The sequence below is a fragment of the Dasypus novemcinctus genome, chromosome 21, assembly GCF_030445035.2.
Source record: "Dasypus novemcinctus isolate mDasNov1 chromosome 21, mDasNov1.1.hap2, whole genome shotgun sequence".
NCBI classification, from domain to species: domain Eukaryota; kingdom Metazoa; phylum Chordata; class Mammalia; order Cingulata; family Dasypodidae; genus Dasypus; species Dasypus novemcinctus.
This window is the reverse complement of record NC_080693.1, coordinates 59,431,086-59,447,740: the sequence shown is the minus strand read 5'-3', so window position 1 is coordinate 59,447,740 and position 16,655 is coordinate 59,431,086. Positions and strand designations below refer to the sequence as shown.

General features: G+C 53.9%; 1 protein-coding gene across 1 annotated transcript; it reads right to left on the bottom strand.

Moving 5' to 3' along the window:
* Positions 1 to 331: 331 nt before the first annotated feature.
* Positions 332 to 13,643, bottom strand: RAPGEFL1 (Rap guanine nucleotide exchange factor like 1). The gene is made up of 15 exons (XM_058284180.2): positions 13,076 to 13,643; positions 10,307 to 10,382; positions 9,273 to 9,414; positions 8,950 to 9,047; positions 7,124 to 7,236; positions 6,719 to 6,886; positions 5,809 to 5,906; positions 5,579 to 5,701; positions 4,895 to 5,073; positions 4,695 to 4,785; positions 4,160 to 4,210; positions 3,731 to 3,818; positions 2,979 to 3,043; positions 2,570 to 2,624; positions 332 to 2,351 (listed from the first exon to the last, which is right to left on the bottom strand). Exons 1-15 carry the CDS (start codon positions 13,593 to 13,595, stop codon positions 2,227 to 2,229), a joined length of 1,992 nt encoding a protein of 663 aa, XP_058140163.1. The 5' UTR covers positions 13,596 to 13,643; the 3' UTR covers positions 332 to 2,226.
* Positions 13,644 to 16,655: the final 3,012 nt, after the last annotated feature.

The window sequence follows — 16,655 nt, the reverse complement described above, 5'->3', positions numbered from 1 at the left end:
TTTGCCCTCTTGCTCACATTGTATCTTGGATTTTCTGCTGCTGTGGGAGGGCTCAGAGCCTCAGCCATCTACCTTACAGGGTTAGAATGAGATATTAACGCTTCCTGGAGCATGTAAGAGCTAAAACATTCACTCTCCTAAGTTCCAGGCACGCATGAAGTTAGCACCTTTTTCTCTCATCTACATTTTCAAATATACCCTGAGGCCCCAAGATCACCTGAGCCGCCTCTCCAGCACAGCCCTACCCAGGGGGCTGGAATGTGGGGCAGCTGTCCCTCTCCCCTCCCTCAGGCCTTCCCCAGCCTCAAAGAACAGAATGGAGAATGGCAGGCAGGTTGACTCATAGACTTTATCGGCTTTCTCTCCACCCAGTGGGTTCTGCAATGACACCCGAGCCTGTACAGTACACACAGTTCACTCTGTTAAAGCTGGGGTGCACGCATGGGGACCGGGAGGCCCCTGGGAGGCAGCAGGACAGGTGGCAAGGCGAGGGGTGGGCGGCAGCCAAGACTGGACCAGTGGGTCCCAGTGTTCGCGGAGGGCGACAGGAACTGGAGTGAGAAGGCTGCTGAGAGGGGTCCAGAAACCGGGCAGCTATTCAGGGCTGCAGGGAGAAGGAGCGCGTCAGCAACTGAGGGGAGCAGGAAGGGGACCATGGTTACTGGTAGTAAGGGACAGAGGGGGTGGGACACAGCGCTTGTGTGTGATGGGGGATGGGGGGTCCAAAGACCTTTATTTTTGTAGGAACAAGACAGATGACTGTCTGTATAAAAGGGACTGTACAACCTAACCTATGATACAATGTTTACATATGATACAAGGCTCTTTCCCTCTCTGAGTTTTAAAAAATAAATTTACAATTCCAGAGTTTTTGGTAAAAAATATATACACCCTCAGAGCAGGAGCTGCAGTTGCTTTTCCTGCTGCTACTGCCTTTACAAAAGGGAAAGAGGTGGTGCCAGAAAAGAGGGTGAGGCTGCGCCCAAGAAACCTTACCTAGTAGCTGCCAAGAGGCTCAGCACCCTCTGCCCCAGAGGCCCACATTGGGAAGGGAGGGGAGAAAGAGGTAGTAAAGGCATCCCAGAGTCCAGTTTCACCTTTACTGTCTCTGCCACCCCCTCCTCTCCTACTTTTTGGAGCTGCCTGTCTCAGGTACAGAGATGCATCCCATCCCACCTCTGATGAGGATGAAAAGGGGAGTCAGATAGGAAAGGGACAGAGACCATGTGGGTATTAGTCGCAAGGGCCAAAAGGGGAGTGATAAGTCCCCTCTTAGCAGCGAGACACTCCAAAAAAACAAGAGTGTGGGCAGCAGGCACCCCTAACTCCTGATACTACTGTACCCTACCCCACTGCAAGGGGGAGGGAGGGTCCTGTAGGCAGCTTAGGCCTGTGTTTCCCTGAGCATCTTTACCCTCTCGCTGGAGGCCACCCAGGGACCTGCTGGAGGCCTGGAGGTGGGGAGGTTGCAAGGGCTGATGGGTAATCCTTCCCATCTGCTGCTGCTCCCTGCCCTCAGGAGCAGCTTGACCTGCAAGCCTAGGCATGCAGGGCAGCAGGAGGAGTTGGGCAGCAGAGGTGGGCAGGGGGAGCAGCCTGCACAGTCCCAAGGGCAGAGTAGGCAAGGGTAGCACCAAACAGAAGGGCCCCCACAGCACACACATTTACTAGATGCACTCCTGCTCCTTAAAAGGGGACGAGCGCACACACACACACATGCACGCGCGTGTGTGCATGCAAGTGCACGCACACACACACAGACACGAGGGCAAAATAATATTCCAGGGGGATATATCCAGGGATCCCAACCCAGCCCAGGAAGAAGCAGATAGCTGGTGGGGAGGACAGCTGCCAATCCCTCCCACAATTCCTCTCTGAGAGAGGGTGGGTGGGCAGCTTTTCTTCCTGCTTGGAAAGAGGAGGCTTGAAACTCCAACTCCGGAACAGAACTTGATGGGAGGGGACAGAGGAAGGAGATCTCTGTCCTCTTTTCCTGGCGAGGACAGAAGCCAAAGTGTAGTTTTGGCTTCAAGGAGGAAGGGGGAGAAGACTCCAGCAGGATGAGCAGGCTTATGAGGCCTGGGGTAAGTCCATTCAGCTCTTCCCTGGGAGACTGGAAAGCTGATCCAGAGGAAAGATGGCGACTGAGGGTTGGGATAGCGTGCAAAGTGCTTGAGTGCCTGGTGCCCATGGAGCCTGGCGGAGAGCTGGCCAGCACCTCCGTTCTCACTGACTATTAGCCTCCAGCTTGTAAGACAGCTCGAAGAGGAGGTTCTGGTTGTCGATGACCTGGAACTGGCGCACATAGGCCTTGGTCTGCAGGTGATGAGGGGACGCCTCCATATCCAGGCCTGGAAGTGGAAGGAGGGAGAGGCGGTCAGTCCCCCAGCCTCCCTTCTTCCTCTACACACACAGGGGACAAGACTGGGAGAGGGGGGGTCTGGGGAGGCCAAGGAGCGGATGGAGAACAGATAAGCTTAAGAAAATGAATAACTGAGCAGAGACTTCTCCTGCGAGCCAACCCACTCAGAGCACTATGCCCAAGGCTCTCAGAAGCCCAGGTACTCACAAAGGGGCTGGCTCCGGTATTTGCGGATTGTCCTCACTTTTTCGGCCACTGAATGCTGAGAGATGTCAAGAAATGAACGTTAAAATGGGCATAGAAAGATGCTCCCCCATCTAAGCTCTCCACACCCCAACTCTGTTGGTTCTACTCCCTCCAGTCCCCAGTTCTGGAGGGTCTCTGGAGGTCCATAGGAGGGGGGGCAAGGGAGGGGGAGGTATCATTGCCCCCAAGCTACTTGTCAGCTTTGCCACCCGTGGGTGGTTGCCACAGCGATGCCTCCAGGGAGACAGTCAGGAGTCTGTTAGGCAAGCTGGGCACCATGGAGGAAGGCTGCTATCTTTAGGGAGGTGCCAGGAGAGGGGGAGGATGCCAGCCCCCACTCACAGCGCTGGGGGTTGGCAGTGCCACTCACCAGCTTCTCAATGTTCACCAAACCATCCACAAGGGTTTTACTCCCCTCGTGCAGGAATGTCAGGTCTAGGGAATGGGGAGAAAAATCAAATATGAGGGGAAGCAGATTCGGCCCAATGGATAAGGCATCTGCCTACCCCATGGGAGGTCCACGGTTCAAACCCTGAGCCTCCTTGACCGGTGTGGAGGTGGCTCCTTCGCAGTGCTGATGTTGCACAAGGAGTGCCGCGCCATGCAGGGGTATCCCCCGCGTAGGGGAGTCCCACGCACAAGGAGTGCACCCTGTAAGGAGAGCCTCCCAGCACAAAAGAAAGTGCAGCCTGCCCAAAAATGGCACCACACACAAGGAGAGCTGACACAAGATGATGCAACAAAGAGAAACACAGATTCCCGGTGCCACTGATAAGGATAGAAGTGGTCACAGAAGAACACACAGCGAATGGACACAGAGAGCAGACAACTGGGGGGGCGGGAAGGGGAGAGAAATAAATAAATAAATAATCTTTTTTAAAAAATCAAATATGAGGAAAAAATAAGGGAGGAGGTCCAAAGATCTACTGTACCTGACCCTTCCCCTCCCCCAGAACCTCCTCAGTCTGAAGGGCTCCCCTCCAGATGGGCACTCAGAGCTCAGCTGGAGAGCAGATTGCAAGTCAGAGCTGGGGGTTAGGAAATGGGTCAAGGTTTGCAGCCAGGGAGTAAGAAGGAGAATGAGGATGGAAGAGTCACAATTTGGGAGTGAGGGTTCCTCACCTTTGAGGATCAGAGGCACGAAGGGAATCACAGGGGGTTTCATTTTGGAAATCACTTCTCGGTAGCTTTTGTGGTTCCTGCAGGGGTCCTAGCAGTCCACAGAAATATGATAAAGAGATGGAAAGACCCAGGAAACGGAAAGATGTCCTCCACTCCCTCCCTCATCCCTGTGCTCTAGAAACCCACCCATCAAATAGGGGCATGTATGGGTGCCTAGCTGGGGGAGGAGAGAGGGTTTGACTTGTCGCCCCTCTTCTCCAGGGAAAACAGGATAAGATTCCTTCTACCCTACCTCTCCTAGGATGGGGTGGGTGGAGGTGTCCCAGGTACTACAAGCCCTGAAAGGGAAGCTCAAGGCAGGGAGTTTACAGGAACAGGGGTCTCTAGGGTAAAAGTCCAGGGGCAGATAGAAGAGCCAAACCCACTCACTGTCAGGTTCTCAAATTTGCGGAACAAGTTCTTGAATTTCCCTGGCAGCTTCTACAGAGAATTTGAAAGGAGAAGGATTGTCAGAAAGGAGCTTCTTAGGTTTCATGGAGGCCTCTCACTAATTCCCCGGTGCTGGAGAGGGAAAGGGCCTAAGTGTCTGGCAGGGGACTGGGAAGCTGATGGGTGGCTTAGCAGAGTCAGCCCTTGGCTACGTCTGGGGACCTCGAAACAGCCCAAAGGAATGCATGGTTCTGGGGAAAGCGAGGCCTCTACGCCTGTGCCATGATCAAGGATTCCAGTCGAGGGCTGGCTGAAATCCAGCTGAACTCCGATAGCCAAGCCTGCCACCTGGCCACAGGCCGCCTGCCCCCATTCCGGCTTTTTACTTCACAGACAAGGTCCTCGAGCCAAGCTGTGTGCCCTGGGGCTGTATCTGCCAGAAGAGGGCGCTTCTTTCCAAGTGGCACAAAAACTCCCGAACCCCGAGGTGGGCCAGCGCAAGCGAAAGGAGAAGGGTGCAAGGGGTTCTCGTCACCTCCCAGGTGAGCCGCAAACGGCTGACTGCGGCATTATCCAGCCCCATGACCACGGCGTAGAAGGACAGCAGGTCCTGGTTCTGCTTGCAGCTGCGGGAGCAGGGGCGGGGGGCGGGGGGCGGGGTCAGTGGGCGGCCAGGGGGCGGAGCCACGAGCCGCCCCGCCTCCGCGCCGCCCTCCTGTCGCCAGCCGCACTCACAGGGCGGCGATCTTGATGAACTTCTTGAGCAGCTGCGCGCGCTTGCCCGGGGCCTCGCAGAGCAGCACCTCGGTGGCCACCCAGTGCGTGACCTCGCTGCAGCGCTGCAGCAGCAGCTCTAGGTTGGCGGTCTCCCTGCGGCCACGTTCCCCGTGGAACACGTAGTCCACGAACTCCAGCTGCACCCACGGTGGCGGAGGGGCCGCCAGGGCGTCGAGGATGTGGATGGCAAGATGGGATCGCGAGGCGGTGAAGAGGGAAAGGCAGGAGGGTGGGGGCGGAAAGGGTGGAAAATAGAAAATCAGGGACAGGACAGGATGCAACCGAGATGGGGGAAAACACAAAACAATGATATTATTCCACCATCTATCGCGCACTTCTAGGCGCCAGGCACTTTGCTAAAAGCTCAAGACAACCATCTGGTAGGCATTATGATGGCTGCTTTATTTTATTTCTTTAATAGTGACTATTCAATACTAACCATTGGGTCTGGGTTAAGCAGCGCTTGGGCCCTGGACCACTCTGCTATGGGGTCTCTGACATTACCCAAGGGCATGCTGCGAGGGGCCGCAAATGAGCATTCTAAACCGGATGTTCTGCTGTAAACACTGCCTGCCACTGACCCTGTTCTCCCGCGGGCCTCGCCTCCCCACCTCTGTTCCAGCCTCAGCTCCCAGCTCCCACCTCGTGCACACAGCGGAACAGCTCCCAGTGGAAAGCAGTGAGGTGGTTAGCGACATCCTCGGGCTCCACTCGGTGGATCTCTGTGTCTCCAGGGGAGACCTGGATCTCCTCAGGGAGGGGCACCTGGCAGCAGGCAGGGTCACAGGGGCTGGGCTCCAGGTGGCAGGGTGAGGGACTGCCACAGCCCCCTGCAGCCCTTGCTCTGTCAGTCCTCATGAAGGAGTTCTTACCAGGGCCTCATAGCTATCCCGGGTGCAGGCAAACAGGTGGCTGTTGATGCCCAGGGTGGTGAAGACACAGTCCTCGGTGGGCTGGAGAAGAACCTTCTCTGCAGGATGAACTTAGCCTCAGCCCCAGCCACCTGCACGGTTCCCCTGCACACCCCCCAGCCACTAGTGCCATCCTATCCAGAAATTCCTGTCCCCACACCAACTCGTTCTAGGCTGATCAGACTCATGTTATCACCAATTTATCTGAAAATTTTCAAGTAATGATTTCTTTTGCTTATATATCCTCCTTTTTTATCCCCCAAATTCTTTCACAGTTCTTCTTTCATTCTATCATCTCTGTGACACTGGAAGGCAAAAATTTTTCTCCCATCTTAGAGACAGGAAAATACACTGCAGGCTTTCTGCCTTCCACAGCTGGCACCTTAGAGAATGGAGGGGTATCCCATGGCTTTCCCCTGAAAGATGCAGCAACCTTAGATGCTCAGGGATGTTAAAAGACCAGAACACTACCCCAAGGTGAGTTAAGAAGCAGGACCCAGATCAGAGCCCAGGTGTCCCAGACCAGTGCTTCTCAAACTTTAATGTGCACGGGAATTACCTGGGCACCTTGTGAAAATGCAGCTTCTGATCCAGCAGGTCTGGGGAAGGGTCTGACATACTGCATTTTTATTGTAATTTTTTTTTTCAATTAGAGAAGTTGTAGATGTACAGAAAAGTCATATAAAAACAATGTTCTCATATACCCCCCATACTGCATTTTTAAAGAGCTCCCAGGTGGTACTCGTACTGCCAGTCCTAGAACCACACTCTGAGTACCAGGGCCTAGAATTCAGTCTTTAGCCCTGCCCAGAGCATGGGGCTTGAGTGTCTTCTCTCCTGGCCTTCCAGCCCAGCTCCTCCTGACCCTCACCTCCCGAGGATGCCACAGCTACCAGGATAAGGGAATCCTCACGTCCTGCAGGCTCCTCTGAGTACTGCAGCTTCTCTGTCACAGAGCCCAGGATGTCCTGCACAGATGCTGAAAGGCGGCTGCGTATGGTCACGTAAGAGTGGTCAGGCATGTAGACCCGGCAGAAAACTAGACAGAGACAGGAAGGTGACTGTTCATTCATCGAAGGCAGAGAGGCCTCCAGGGCACCTCTGTTCCCCATCCCACCCCTAAATTGGTTGGCCCATAAAGAAGGTGCTGGGAAAGGGGCTGATTCTACCACACAAGGAAACTCTGCTAAGGGTGCCCCAGACCCAGAGATCCACAGCCTGCCCCCCTCCCCTGAGCCACTCAGGAAGCATTGCCCCTCCTAATGCCCACACTCACTCTCATCAGAGCCCCGGAAGGCCACTCGCGTCTGCAGACAGGAGTCTATCCGGCGGAAATGACGAAAGAGTGGCTTCACCTGCTTGCTGGGTGGCTGGCTCTCCTCTGGAATCCTGGCATGGGTACAGCCAAACAGCAACAAGCCCTGTCAGGCATGTGGAATGCCAGGCAGGCAGCATCCAGCAGGGATTTGACCACAGTGTCAGGGATGCCCTCATACCAGGTTCAAAAGGTGCATAAAGGGGTCAGAAGAAAAGACAATGACCAGCATGAGACAACAGCCCAAGTGACCCAAATCAAATGCCACCTCTTCCATGAATTCTCTGATCTACCCCATCCTTCCCAGTAAGGAAAGTCTCTTTCTTGCTAAAACTCCTGTCAAACATTGGGATAATGTTTATGTTCATGTCTTCTTTTTTCTACAAGAGTGAGAGTTTTTGAGGACTGGGATTGGTTCTGACCAAGTTTTTTTAATCCCCCAGGGCCTCGCACACCACTTAGCCCATGGTAGTAGGTCATTAGATGTTTGCTGAATCTTGCTGACAAGGACTTCACAGTCTGGGTAGGAGACAGACATGCACATAGCTACTCCTAACACAAGGCAAGATGTGTTAGGTAATAAAACAAAAGTACAAGAAGAGCTATGTCAGTATCAGGAGGGAGAAAGCTATTCTTAAAAGAAGGATCTGAGAAGCTTTCACTTGAGAAGATGGCATTTGACCAGAGCCTTAAAGGACAACAGGAAAAGAAGGGAGCAGAGTAGACAATATAAACAACAGCAGGAAGATGGGAAAACACAGGAATTGGGAAAATAGTGGGATGTGGAGGGAATGGCATGGGTAGAGGGGGGATATAGTAGATGAGGCAGGAAGGATTAGCAGAAGGCACAAAGGGAAGGGCATTAAATGCTGCAATAGGATATTGCCACTTTGTCTTATAGGCATTGGGAAGCCATGGATGTTTTTGGAAAAGGAGCATGATGTAGTCATTTATATAAGTTAGAAAGATCTCTCTGGTGTCAGCATAGAGAAGGGAGAGGAAGATGCAAGATCACAAGCTGAAGCAAGACTCCAGATGAGAGATAATGAGCCTAAAGGAAGGTTGTGGGCATGGGGATGGAGAAACTGAAAGGGCTGGAGAGATGGATGGAAGAAAGGGTGGATAGATGGATGAAAGGATGGATGTAGTGGTATACTGGAGCCAGTTCATATTGGTTCTCAAGAGCTGACTATTAAATTTTGGGAAATTTTGCCAACTTGTTGTTAAACATAGTAATTTTATACATACATAATACATATGTGTATGTATACATATATGTATATATAGTAAACCTTATAGTCTAAAAATTATTATGAAAGTAATTAGTCTCCTAATTATTTTACTACATTTTACTATTATTTATGCTCCTGAGGTTACTTATGTTTATTGGATTTACATATCTAAATGGTGGAAATATATATAGTGTCCTATTACCATACATCTCTTCCCAAGTCCACATTTAGTGATGTCATGTTGGTAGCTTGAAATCAGCCATGGTAAGAGAGTTTACACCATGGAAATTGGCAAAAGCTACAAATCAGGGCTCATTCACCTGAAATGTCAGTTGTTAAATATTTACTAGTACTCCATTGGATTGATAGCCAAATGGATGGGCAGATGGGTAAAAGAATGACTGGAGACAGAGCCTGTGTGAAAGGCTTACCCTCTGCAAGTGAAAGGGGATGAAATAAAACCATATTCGGGCTAAAAGGCCAGGGGCAGGCCTGTGAAAGAGAAACTCGGGTGACCCCCTTTCTTTTCCCCTCCCCCAACCCACTCCCCCTCACTTTAGCTCCACTGTTTCCACAAGCTGGTGCAGTCGCAGTGTTTCCTCTCGGAGGTCCTGGTAAAGGGACTCATCCTTCATAATCAGCAGGTACAGATCCTGGGGAGGGGAGGAAAGAGGTGAAGGCCAGGGACTCATCCCAAGGACAACTTTCTGCAAGGGCTGGGGCAAGTCTCCATGCCTGTGAGCACAGAACCACCATAAGCTAGAGCCCATTCGCATCTTTTCCTTCCAGGTCCCCAGCCTGAGGAGTCTGGCTCCCTCAAAACAGCCCCTTTCAGAGCCACTGGCCTACTCGCCCACCTTCCCTTTTCCCAGGCCCACCTTGATGATGCGGCCAGCCCCCTCTTCCTCCTGCAGCAGCCCCTGATAGGTATCCAAGAAATGGAGGAGCATCGCTAGACAGGCCTGTTTCTGGCCCATCCCCTCAGGACCCTCCAGGCCCCCTGCCTGAACAAAGCTGACCCAAAAATTAAGGAAACATCCTAGGCAGGTAGATCTGGGGAAATTGGGAAGGGAATTAGGAGAACATACTATGCCAGGTTAAACTATTCCCAAATACTCTCTAGGTTTAGGGCCAGGAAGAAAGGAGAACCAGGGTCCCAGGAGCCAAGACCCCTTTGTGCCCCAGTCCAAGATTTTGCTCAGGGTAGGTGGGGAGGGCACCCCCCTTAACTGCCTCCAGCTTTCACTTGTTAGAACTTCAGTTGGGGATATCCTGCCCTGACCCACCAACCCTCCAGCCAGCCTGGGGCCTGGAGCTCACTGTGAGCTGGGAAAGGCCACTGGTACCTACCACAAACCTGACCATTCTTCAGTGTAAGGCTTGATATTACAAAGAGTGGCCTGATGTTTACAATTAGGTCCTAAAATAACTTGGTGAGAGGCCTGTGCTTTGGGAGACCCCTTGAATAGCCCAGCCAGTGGCTTGTTTCTAGCAGACCCTTCTAAAGTATAGCCAAGACCTGATGTTTACACCAGACCCTGTAATAACTCACTGGGTAACCAGATGTTCACAGCAATAATTCAGTGGGGAGGGAAGCACTCTTAATAGAATAATAACACCTTACCTTGTACAGGACTGCAGTCTCCAAAGCCACTCCCACATCCGCTATCATATTGATACCACAGCAGCACCATAGGTAGGCAGGGCAGGGACTATTTATCCCCATTTTACAAAAGAGGAAACTGAGGTCCCAGGGGGTTAAGTGAGCTGCCCAAGATCTCACAGCTGGTGAGATCAACTGGGATTGAAACCCAGTTGTGTTTTCTAGGGGAGGGTTTAGGCCCTGATATCACCTAGGGGAGGAGGCACCCTCTGGACCTCCCCTTTTGCAAGTTCCATAAAAGGATATTACTGGTGCAACTCCTGCAGAAATTTCTCCGTGGGGAGGAAGAGAGAATGGGTGAGGACGATGTCATCCAGCAGGACATCTGTGGAGATTGATTGGTGCCACTGGTGTCAGGAAGGCATGTCCAGAACCAGACTGGAAACCCACCAAGGTTTTGCCTCCCAGGGTGAATTTTCCTTAGCCAGGCTGGAGCTCCCACCACCTAGCCAGCCATGCTCTGCACACGCACGTACACACACACATACAAGCCGCTGTGTGGGTGGGGTTGGCAGCTGTCAAGGCAGCTGGAGGGAAGGAGGGGTGCCCTTTGAAGGCCAGGCCCACTTCTCTTCAGTGTGTATGTGGGTAGCTAGTCAGATACTACACCAAGCTTGAGATATGTCCAAATAAGACCCTTACAGAAGAGAACTTTCAGAGGTACAGATGTCAAGGTCAGCGGTATATGTCAGGACACCTCCTACCCTCCCACTCTCAACCTAACAGCCTTGAGTTCCAGCTAGGCAAGTGGAAACCAGCCCTATTAAAGGGGAGAGGGAGCAACGGCCATCCCTTTCTGTGTCCTCTGGGTGCCCAGAGATGGAAGGGTTAATGATGGAAGGGTGGAGGGGTGTGGCTCCTCTCATCACCCTTTCCCCTCCACACCCTAGTCCTCTGGGCCTGGCTCAGCCAGTCAGCCAGGTACGAGGTCGCCCTGACTTGCAGCCAGCCCTGGGGTGGGGCAGGGCTGCCTGGCACACACAGACAGGCTGGGCACAGGGAGGGAGCCAGGTGTCCTTACTGGGACAGGTTAGGACCAGGTCCCCAGGCACAGCCCCAGGACAAAAACTAAGGCCTCTGACGGCCCTTAGATCACCATTCTCAGCCTCCAATTCTAGCCATGATGGGTAGAACAGAAGAACCGACACAAAATCATCTACTGCCACCGGTTCATTTTACAAATGAAAAACTGAGGCCCAAAGCTGGGAGGGACTTGCCTAGACCCAGGCTCATGGGTCTTTGTCCTTTGCTCAATGTGCCTGAGATAAGCAGAGTGTCAGGGTAGGGCCTCATGGTCAGACCCAGCTGCTTAGAAGGGTGAGAGGCTTCGGCTAGTGTGGAGTACCTTCTTTAAATTCCTTCTCCCCACAAACTCTGAGAAGATTGGGCATATGGGGGAATATCAGAACTGATTTTGGATCACTCTGGAACTGGTTTGGGATCCCCCACATTTACTCTGGAGATCCAACCTGCCAGGCCAGATAATATGGGTAATGATCAATTCAGCAGTCTTACCCCAGGGGAGACTGGACAGAGCCTGTGGCACCAGGCTCATATGGAAGTGGGGAGATCACCTCTCCGTTTTCCTCTGTGCCTAGCTACCCTGCTGTGCTCTTAACATAAGTCACAGAGTCCCCAGCCCTGAGTGGGATGGGGACTAAGAATAGGGATGCCAGATATCCCTCCTAGACTCTATCTCACAGGAGAGCTAGGCCAGAGCAAAGGAAGAACATGGGGCTGAGTGGGGAGAGGCTGATACCGGGGTTCCAGTTTGGTATCTGTCCTTCCAAGGCAGGCTCCAGTCCAATGCACAGCCTCCCCGGAGAATGTGTCATAGAGACACAGGGTGTGTGGTGTAGGCGGGAAGTTATGGTTAGGAGAGCTGTGTGTGTGTCTGATATTTTTCTAATTAAATCCAAAAGGTGTCAGCTCCCCAGGGCAACTGCAGCCTGAGCCAAAGGAGAGGACCCAGGTTTTGAGAAAAATCTAGAATGGAGCCCCACTACAGACACACACACACACACATACACACACACACATACACAGGTTAGAGCTCCCTGAAGAGGGCTGAGAGCAAAGTGTAAGCCCCCCCTCCTCACACCTATAGGCCCCCAGCGAGGTGTTCCCAACCCTTAGACCCTCCTGGGATTAGTGAAATACCTGGAGCTAGAGCTAAAGACCCCTAGGTCCTCTACCTCAGCCACCAACCAGCAATTTGGAGCCTCAGTTTCCTCAAAGGCAACTTAGTAGGGGTGCTGGTGGGGAGTGGTGAAATAGCATCACCATTAGGGCATAAGCTTTGCAGGGTGTGGTTACTATTTTTTAAAGAGGCCGTGTGCTGAGACCTGGCACCCAAAGGGTGGGAGTTGGAGAGGCTCAGACCCCCCCAGATAACCCCCTAGGATCCTGATGCCTGACCATCTCTCCCATCACAAACACCTTCTCATCCACCCACAGGCAGGACCCCCTACCCTTTACCTCCCTGAGCAATTAAGGACAATGCAACCTCTCATCCGGGGCGAAAAGGCAGCTTGGACCCGGTGCTTGTCTGGCTCTGCCCCACAGAGTGTGCCAGCCCTGTGCTCTGGGGCTTCTAAGCAGAGTCAGGGACCCCTGCAATGTCTTTCAGGGCTTCGGGCACCCCTAGAGGGTGTCATGGGCTGTTCTGGGCAGCTTCCATCTTAGTGTGTCAGGCCCTAATTTGGGACCCTGCGAGGAGGTACATCGAGCACCCCTGGGAGTCTGTGGCTGTAATGTCCAGTAGAAAGGAGGGATGGCTTAGGAGAGAGGTTCAGCTTCTCTAGCCAAGGGTGAGGCTACAACAGGGAGGAAGGTGGGCCTGCCACTTCTCTTCCAAAGGAAGCTCTGTGCCCCAGATAAACCCCTATCTCCATTTCAACTGAGCACTGAACCCCTCAGGAGGCTCCAGCATAGCACCACCCCCATTCCTCAAGGGCAGGGAAGAGGACAGGGTTGCAATCCCCTTCTCTGGGAAGGGTGAGCCGGCTGAGTCCTTACCTGAGGCAGCGCTGTCCCTGGTGGCCCCTCCCGCCAGCCGCTCCAGAACCCGGTTCAGAAGATGCTCCGGCCGCTCGGGGGCGCCCAGGGGGGCCCAGGGCGGCGAAGTCAGGGGCTCGCCCGGTGACAGCTCGTCTGAGGAGTATGAGGAAGGGGAGCGCAGGGGCCCCCCTCCCCCGAGCGGCCCGGGTCCCGGCACCTCCTCCAGCTGCAGCCAACAGGGCCCCCCGCTGCCCAGCTCCTCCGCGACCCCCGCGGGCTCTCCCCCTTCCTCCTCAGCGGGCGGCTCCAGCCCCGGCTCGGCAGGGGGCTCTCGGAGGAAAGCTGGGAGCAGCAGGCGAGACACGCTCTGACGCCGCTGCAGCGGCCGCGGTCCCCCGGCTGGACAGCCGCCCCCGCCAGGTCCCCCACCCCCTCCAGGCCCGCCGCAGCATCCCGGACCCCCACCGGGACCTCCCGCCACCGTTCGCCCCGCCAGCTGCGACGTCTGCTTCTTCAAAAATTTCTCGAGCGGCTTCATGCCCCCCCCCCCCGCCCCTCTCCTGGGGCTAGCTCGGGGACCCAGGTGTCCCAGGCGCGGGCGGGGGGGGGGGGGGGGGCGGGGACACGATGCTCAGAGCCGGAGGGGCAGAGCCGAGGGCCGTGCCAGGCGCCGGACTGGGGGCCAGTGGTACCCGAGACTCGCTGGCCGGAGTCCAGTGGCCAGTGGCCGGGGAAGGTGCCAGAGGGAAGAAGCGCTGGCTCTCAGCAGTCCCCCATCCCGGCTGCAGCTGGCACGCAGCCCGAAGAGTAGGCAGGCTGCGGGGCCAGTGCCCCCGGCTCTGCGCTCCTGGGCCGGGCTGCGGCGACAGAGGCAGCGGCAGAGCGCAGGGCTGCCAGGACGCGGCGGCGGCGGCGGCGGCTGCGCTCCTGGCGGGGAGAGAGGTGGCAGAACTGAGACAGCGCCCCCTCCTCCAGGCCCCGCCCCGGGCCCGCCCCTGCCCTCCCTGGGCCCGCCCCCTGGGCCGCGGGTGGTTTGGCCATGGGTGCTGGGGCTGACCGTGAGGGAGACGGTAAGGGATTGAATGGGATTGGATTCTGAGCCAGCGCAGAAATTAAGGGCAAAAGTGAGGAAATGATCTGCCAACAGAGGGGGATTCCTGTCTCAGAGGCTTACTGGGACTCTAACATCATCTCAAAGAGCCATGGGTGGTCTGTGGTCTGAACGCCTTGCTGCACCTACCTATACCCAGGTAGGACCTGTTACAGTTGCTGATTGGGTGCCCATCACTTCCAGCCCGGATAGTATGCGCCACAGCCATATTCCCAGGAATATGTGGTCATCTTTCTTCTGTGAAGGCTGGGAAAGGCCCTTTGGGTAGATTGGCACTGGCAATGGGGGAGGTGCCCAGCTGCTTTCTCTGGTAGGGCACCATAGGTGGTGTGGGCCTGGCCTGTGAGAGGCAGGTACTGGCAGGCAGGAAGAAGCCAGGCAAGGAGCAGCAGGTTGTGGCAGGTCTAGCGGGAGTGAGGAGATAGTAAGAGGTGGAGAGATCAGGAACACAAGGGCACCTCTGCACCCACTGGAAGAAAGAACTAGGGCTAGGTGATGGGTGACAAAACCAATCAACATCATCAGACATAGCACCAGAGAGCCCATAGCTTGCATGGCATGGCATGGCATGATGTAGTCAGTGAGGTACCAAATTTGTCCTTCAAATAATCCTTATTCCGGATGCCTGCACCAGCATTCCATCCCCCAGGGCACGTTGCCTTAGGGCTGTACAGAAGCATGCTCAGTGTGAGCACACCCAGGTTATGATTACAAGGTGGAGTGGCACCAGGTTCCTGATGGGTTGAGGTTCCTTGGACAATGCCCCAACACCCTGTTTACTGTGCCACTGGCCAGGCGGGAGCAGGAATTCTAAAGGCTGGGAGTGGTGGTAGAACTGAACAGGGTGTGTACTACACATGTCATTGTGTGTGCATATCTGGTCCCATGTGTGCTAGCGCATGTGTTCACAGAAATAGAGCTTTGCACACCCATCTGTTTATGGATTTAGAGAGGGAACAGTATAAAGAAGAGAGCATAATTTTGGCTAAGAAGCTGGACTAGAAGTATGAGTATCAATTAGACTTCCTAGGCTCCCTTTGTTGGATCCCCTGATATAGCCATGGTCGAAAGAGAAAACTGGCTGGAGTGGTTTGGAGCTCCTCAGACAGCATTTTATGAACCAATTGGGAGAGGGGAGGGCTCCCCTTCCAGCACATGCCACAGTTACCAGATTAAGCCGGTTGCCTTGGTAACCTCCTCTCTGGGCAGGATTTGGGATTGTCGGTTAGGGGGGAAAAATTGGGGGGGGGGGGAATGTGAAGGGTGTAGGGGGGTGGAAATAAAATGAGCAGAGATTTTTCTGGAAACTGAAAGACTGAAAGCTTGGGGGAAGAGGACCCCGGCATCCCTCCAATTCTCAAGGATATCAAAGACTAAGTTCAAGACCTTGAGTCAGGGAGGAAAGCCGGCATCAAGCCATGGTCCTCCTGGAGCAGTACTTCTCAATCTGACTACGCACTGGAATTCACAAGGGGAGTTAAAAACAAAACAAAATAAAACCCCCCAAACTGATGCCCCAGTCACACCCCAGATCAATCAAATCAGGCCTGAGGCTGGGCCAAGGCATATGGTATTTTTTTTATAAGGCCCACCCCACGCCCCAGGTGATTTCCATAGCCAGGGCTGAGAATCACTGCCATAGAAGGACAGCCCAAACCAAGTGGGCTGCAGATGCTGGGAGATGACTAGGATTTTAAGTCCCTGCTTTTCTCAGTCTCCCACAAGGCAGCAGGCCTGGGTACTGACCTTGATGGGGAGGAGGGTCGATTGGCAGAGAATCCTCATTCCATCATGGAAGAAATAAAGGAAAGAGTGGTGGTGTGAATAAAAACTGTGAGGAAATGGGGGTAAAAGCTTTAACTCAAAGCCCAATCCATGGGCTTCTAGAAAGGGACTACCCAAGGATCTGTCTACCCCTTACATTCCCTTTCTTTCTGCCTGAGAGGCAGGCTGGGAGGGCAGAGAACCTGGGGGCTTTGCTGAGGTTGAGTTTCTTCTTGCTGAGCTGGTTACCAGGGCAACAGAGAGAGCAATGGGATCTAACCACAGGACTAGGGAAGCAAGAGGCAGGGGTGAGGGGCAGTCATCTCTTACTTTCTTTCCTCCTGCCAGTAACCCACCCCCAAGGCTGGCTGGCATTCTTTGCATGACCCAGGAGGCCAGGTCATTACCCATCACCCTGTGGGGGGACATGAGGAGCAAACTGATTTGATTTAAAGAGGAATTAGGGATGGGTCGAGAGAGTTAGGATCCTTCAACTGTACTGGTAGCACCAAAGGTATACAGGAGTCTAACCTGTCATTTCAAGATGCACCACAATGCTCATGCCTTCAGATTTGTGGGACCCAAAATCAGGTGCTGCCAGTGCCACATTAAAATTCTATTACTCTCCCATATTGGGGACCCTCTGGAGTAAATCTTTCATCACACCTAGGGCCTGGATCAGTCAATTCAAAAGTGGGACTTGTCTTGTGTGCATCAGGGTCA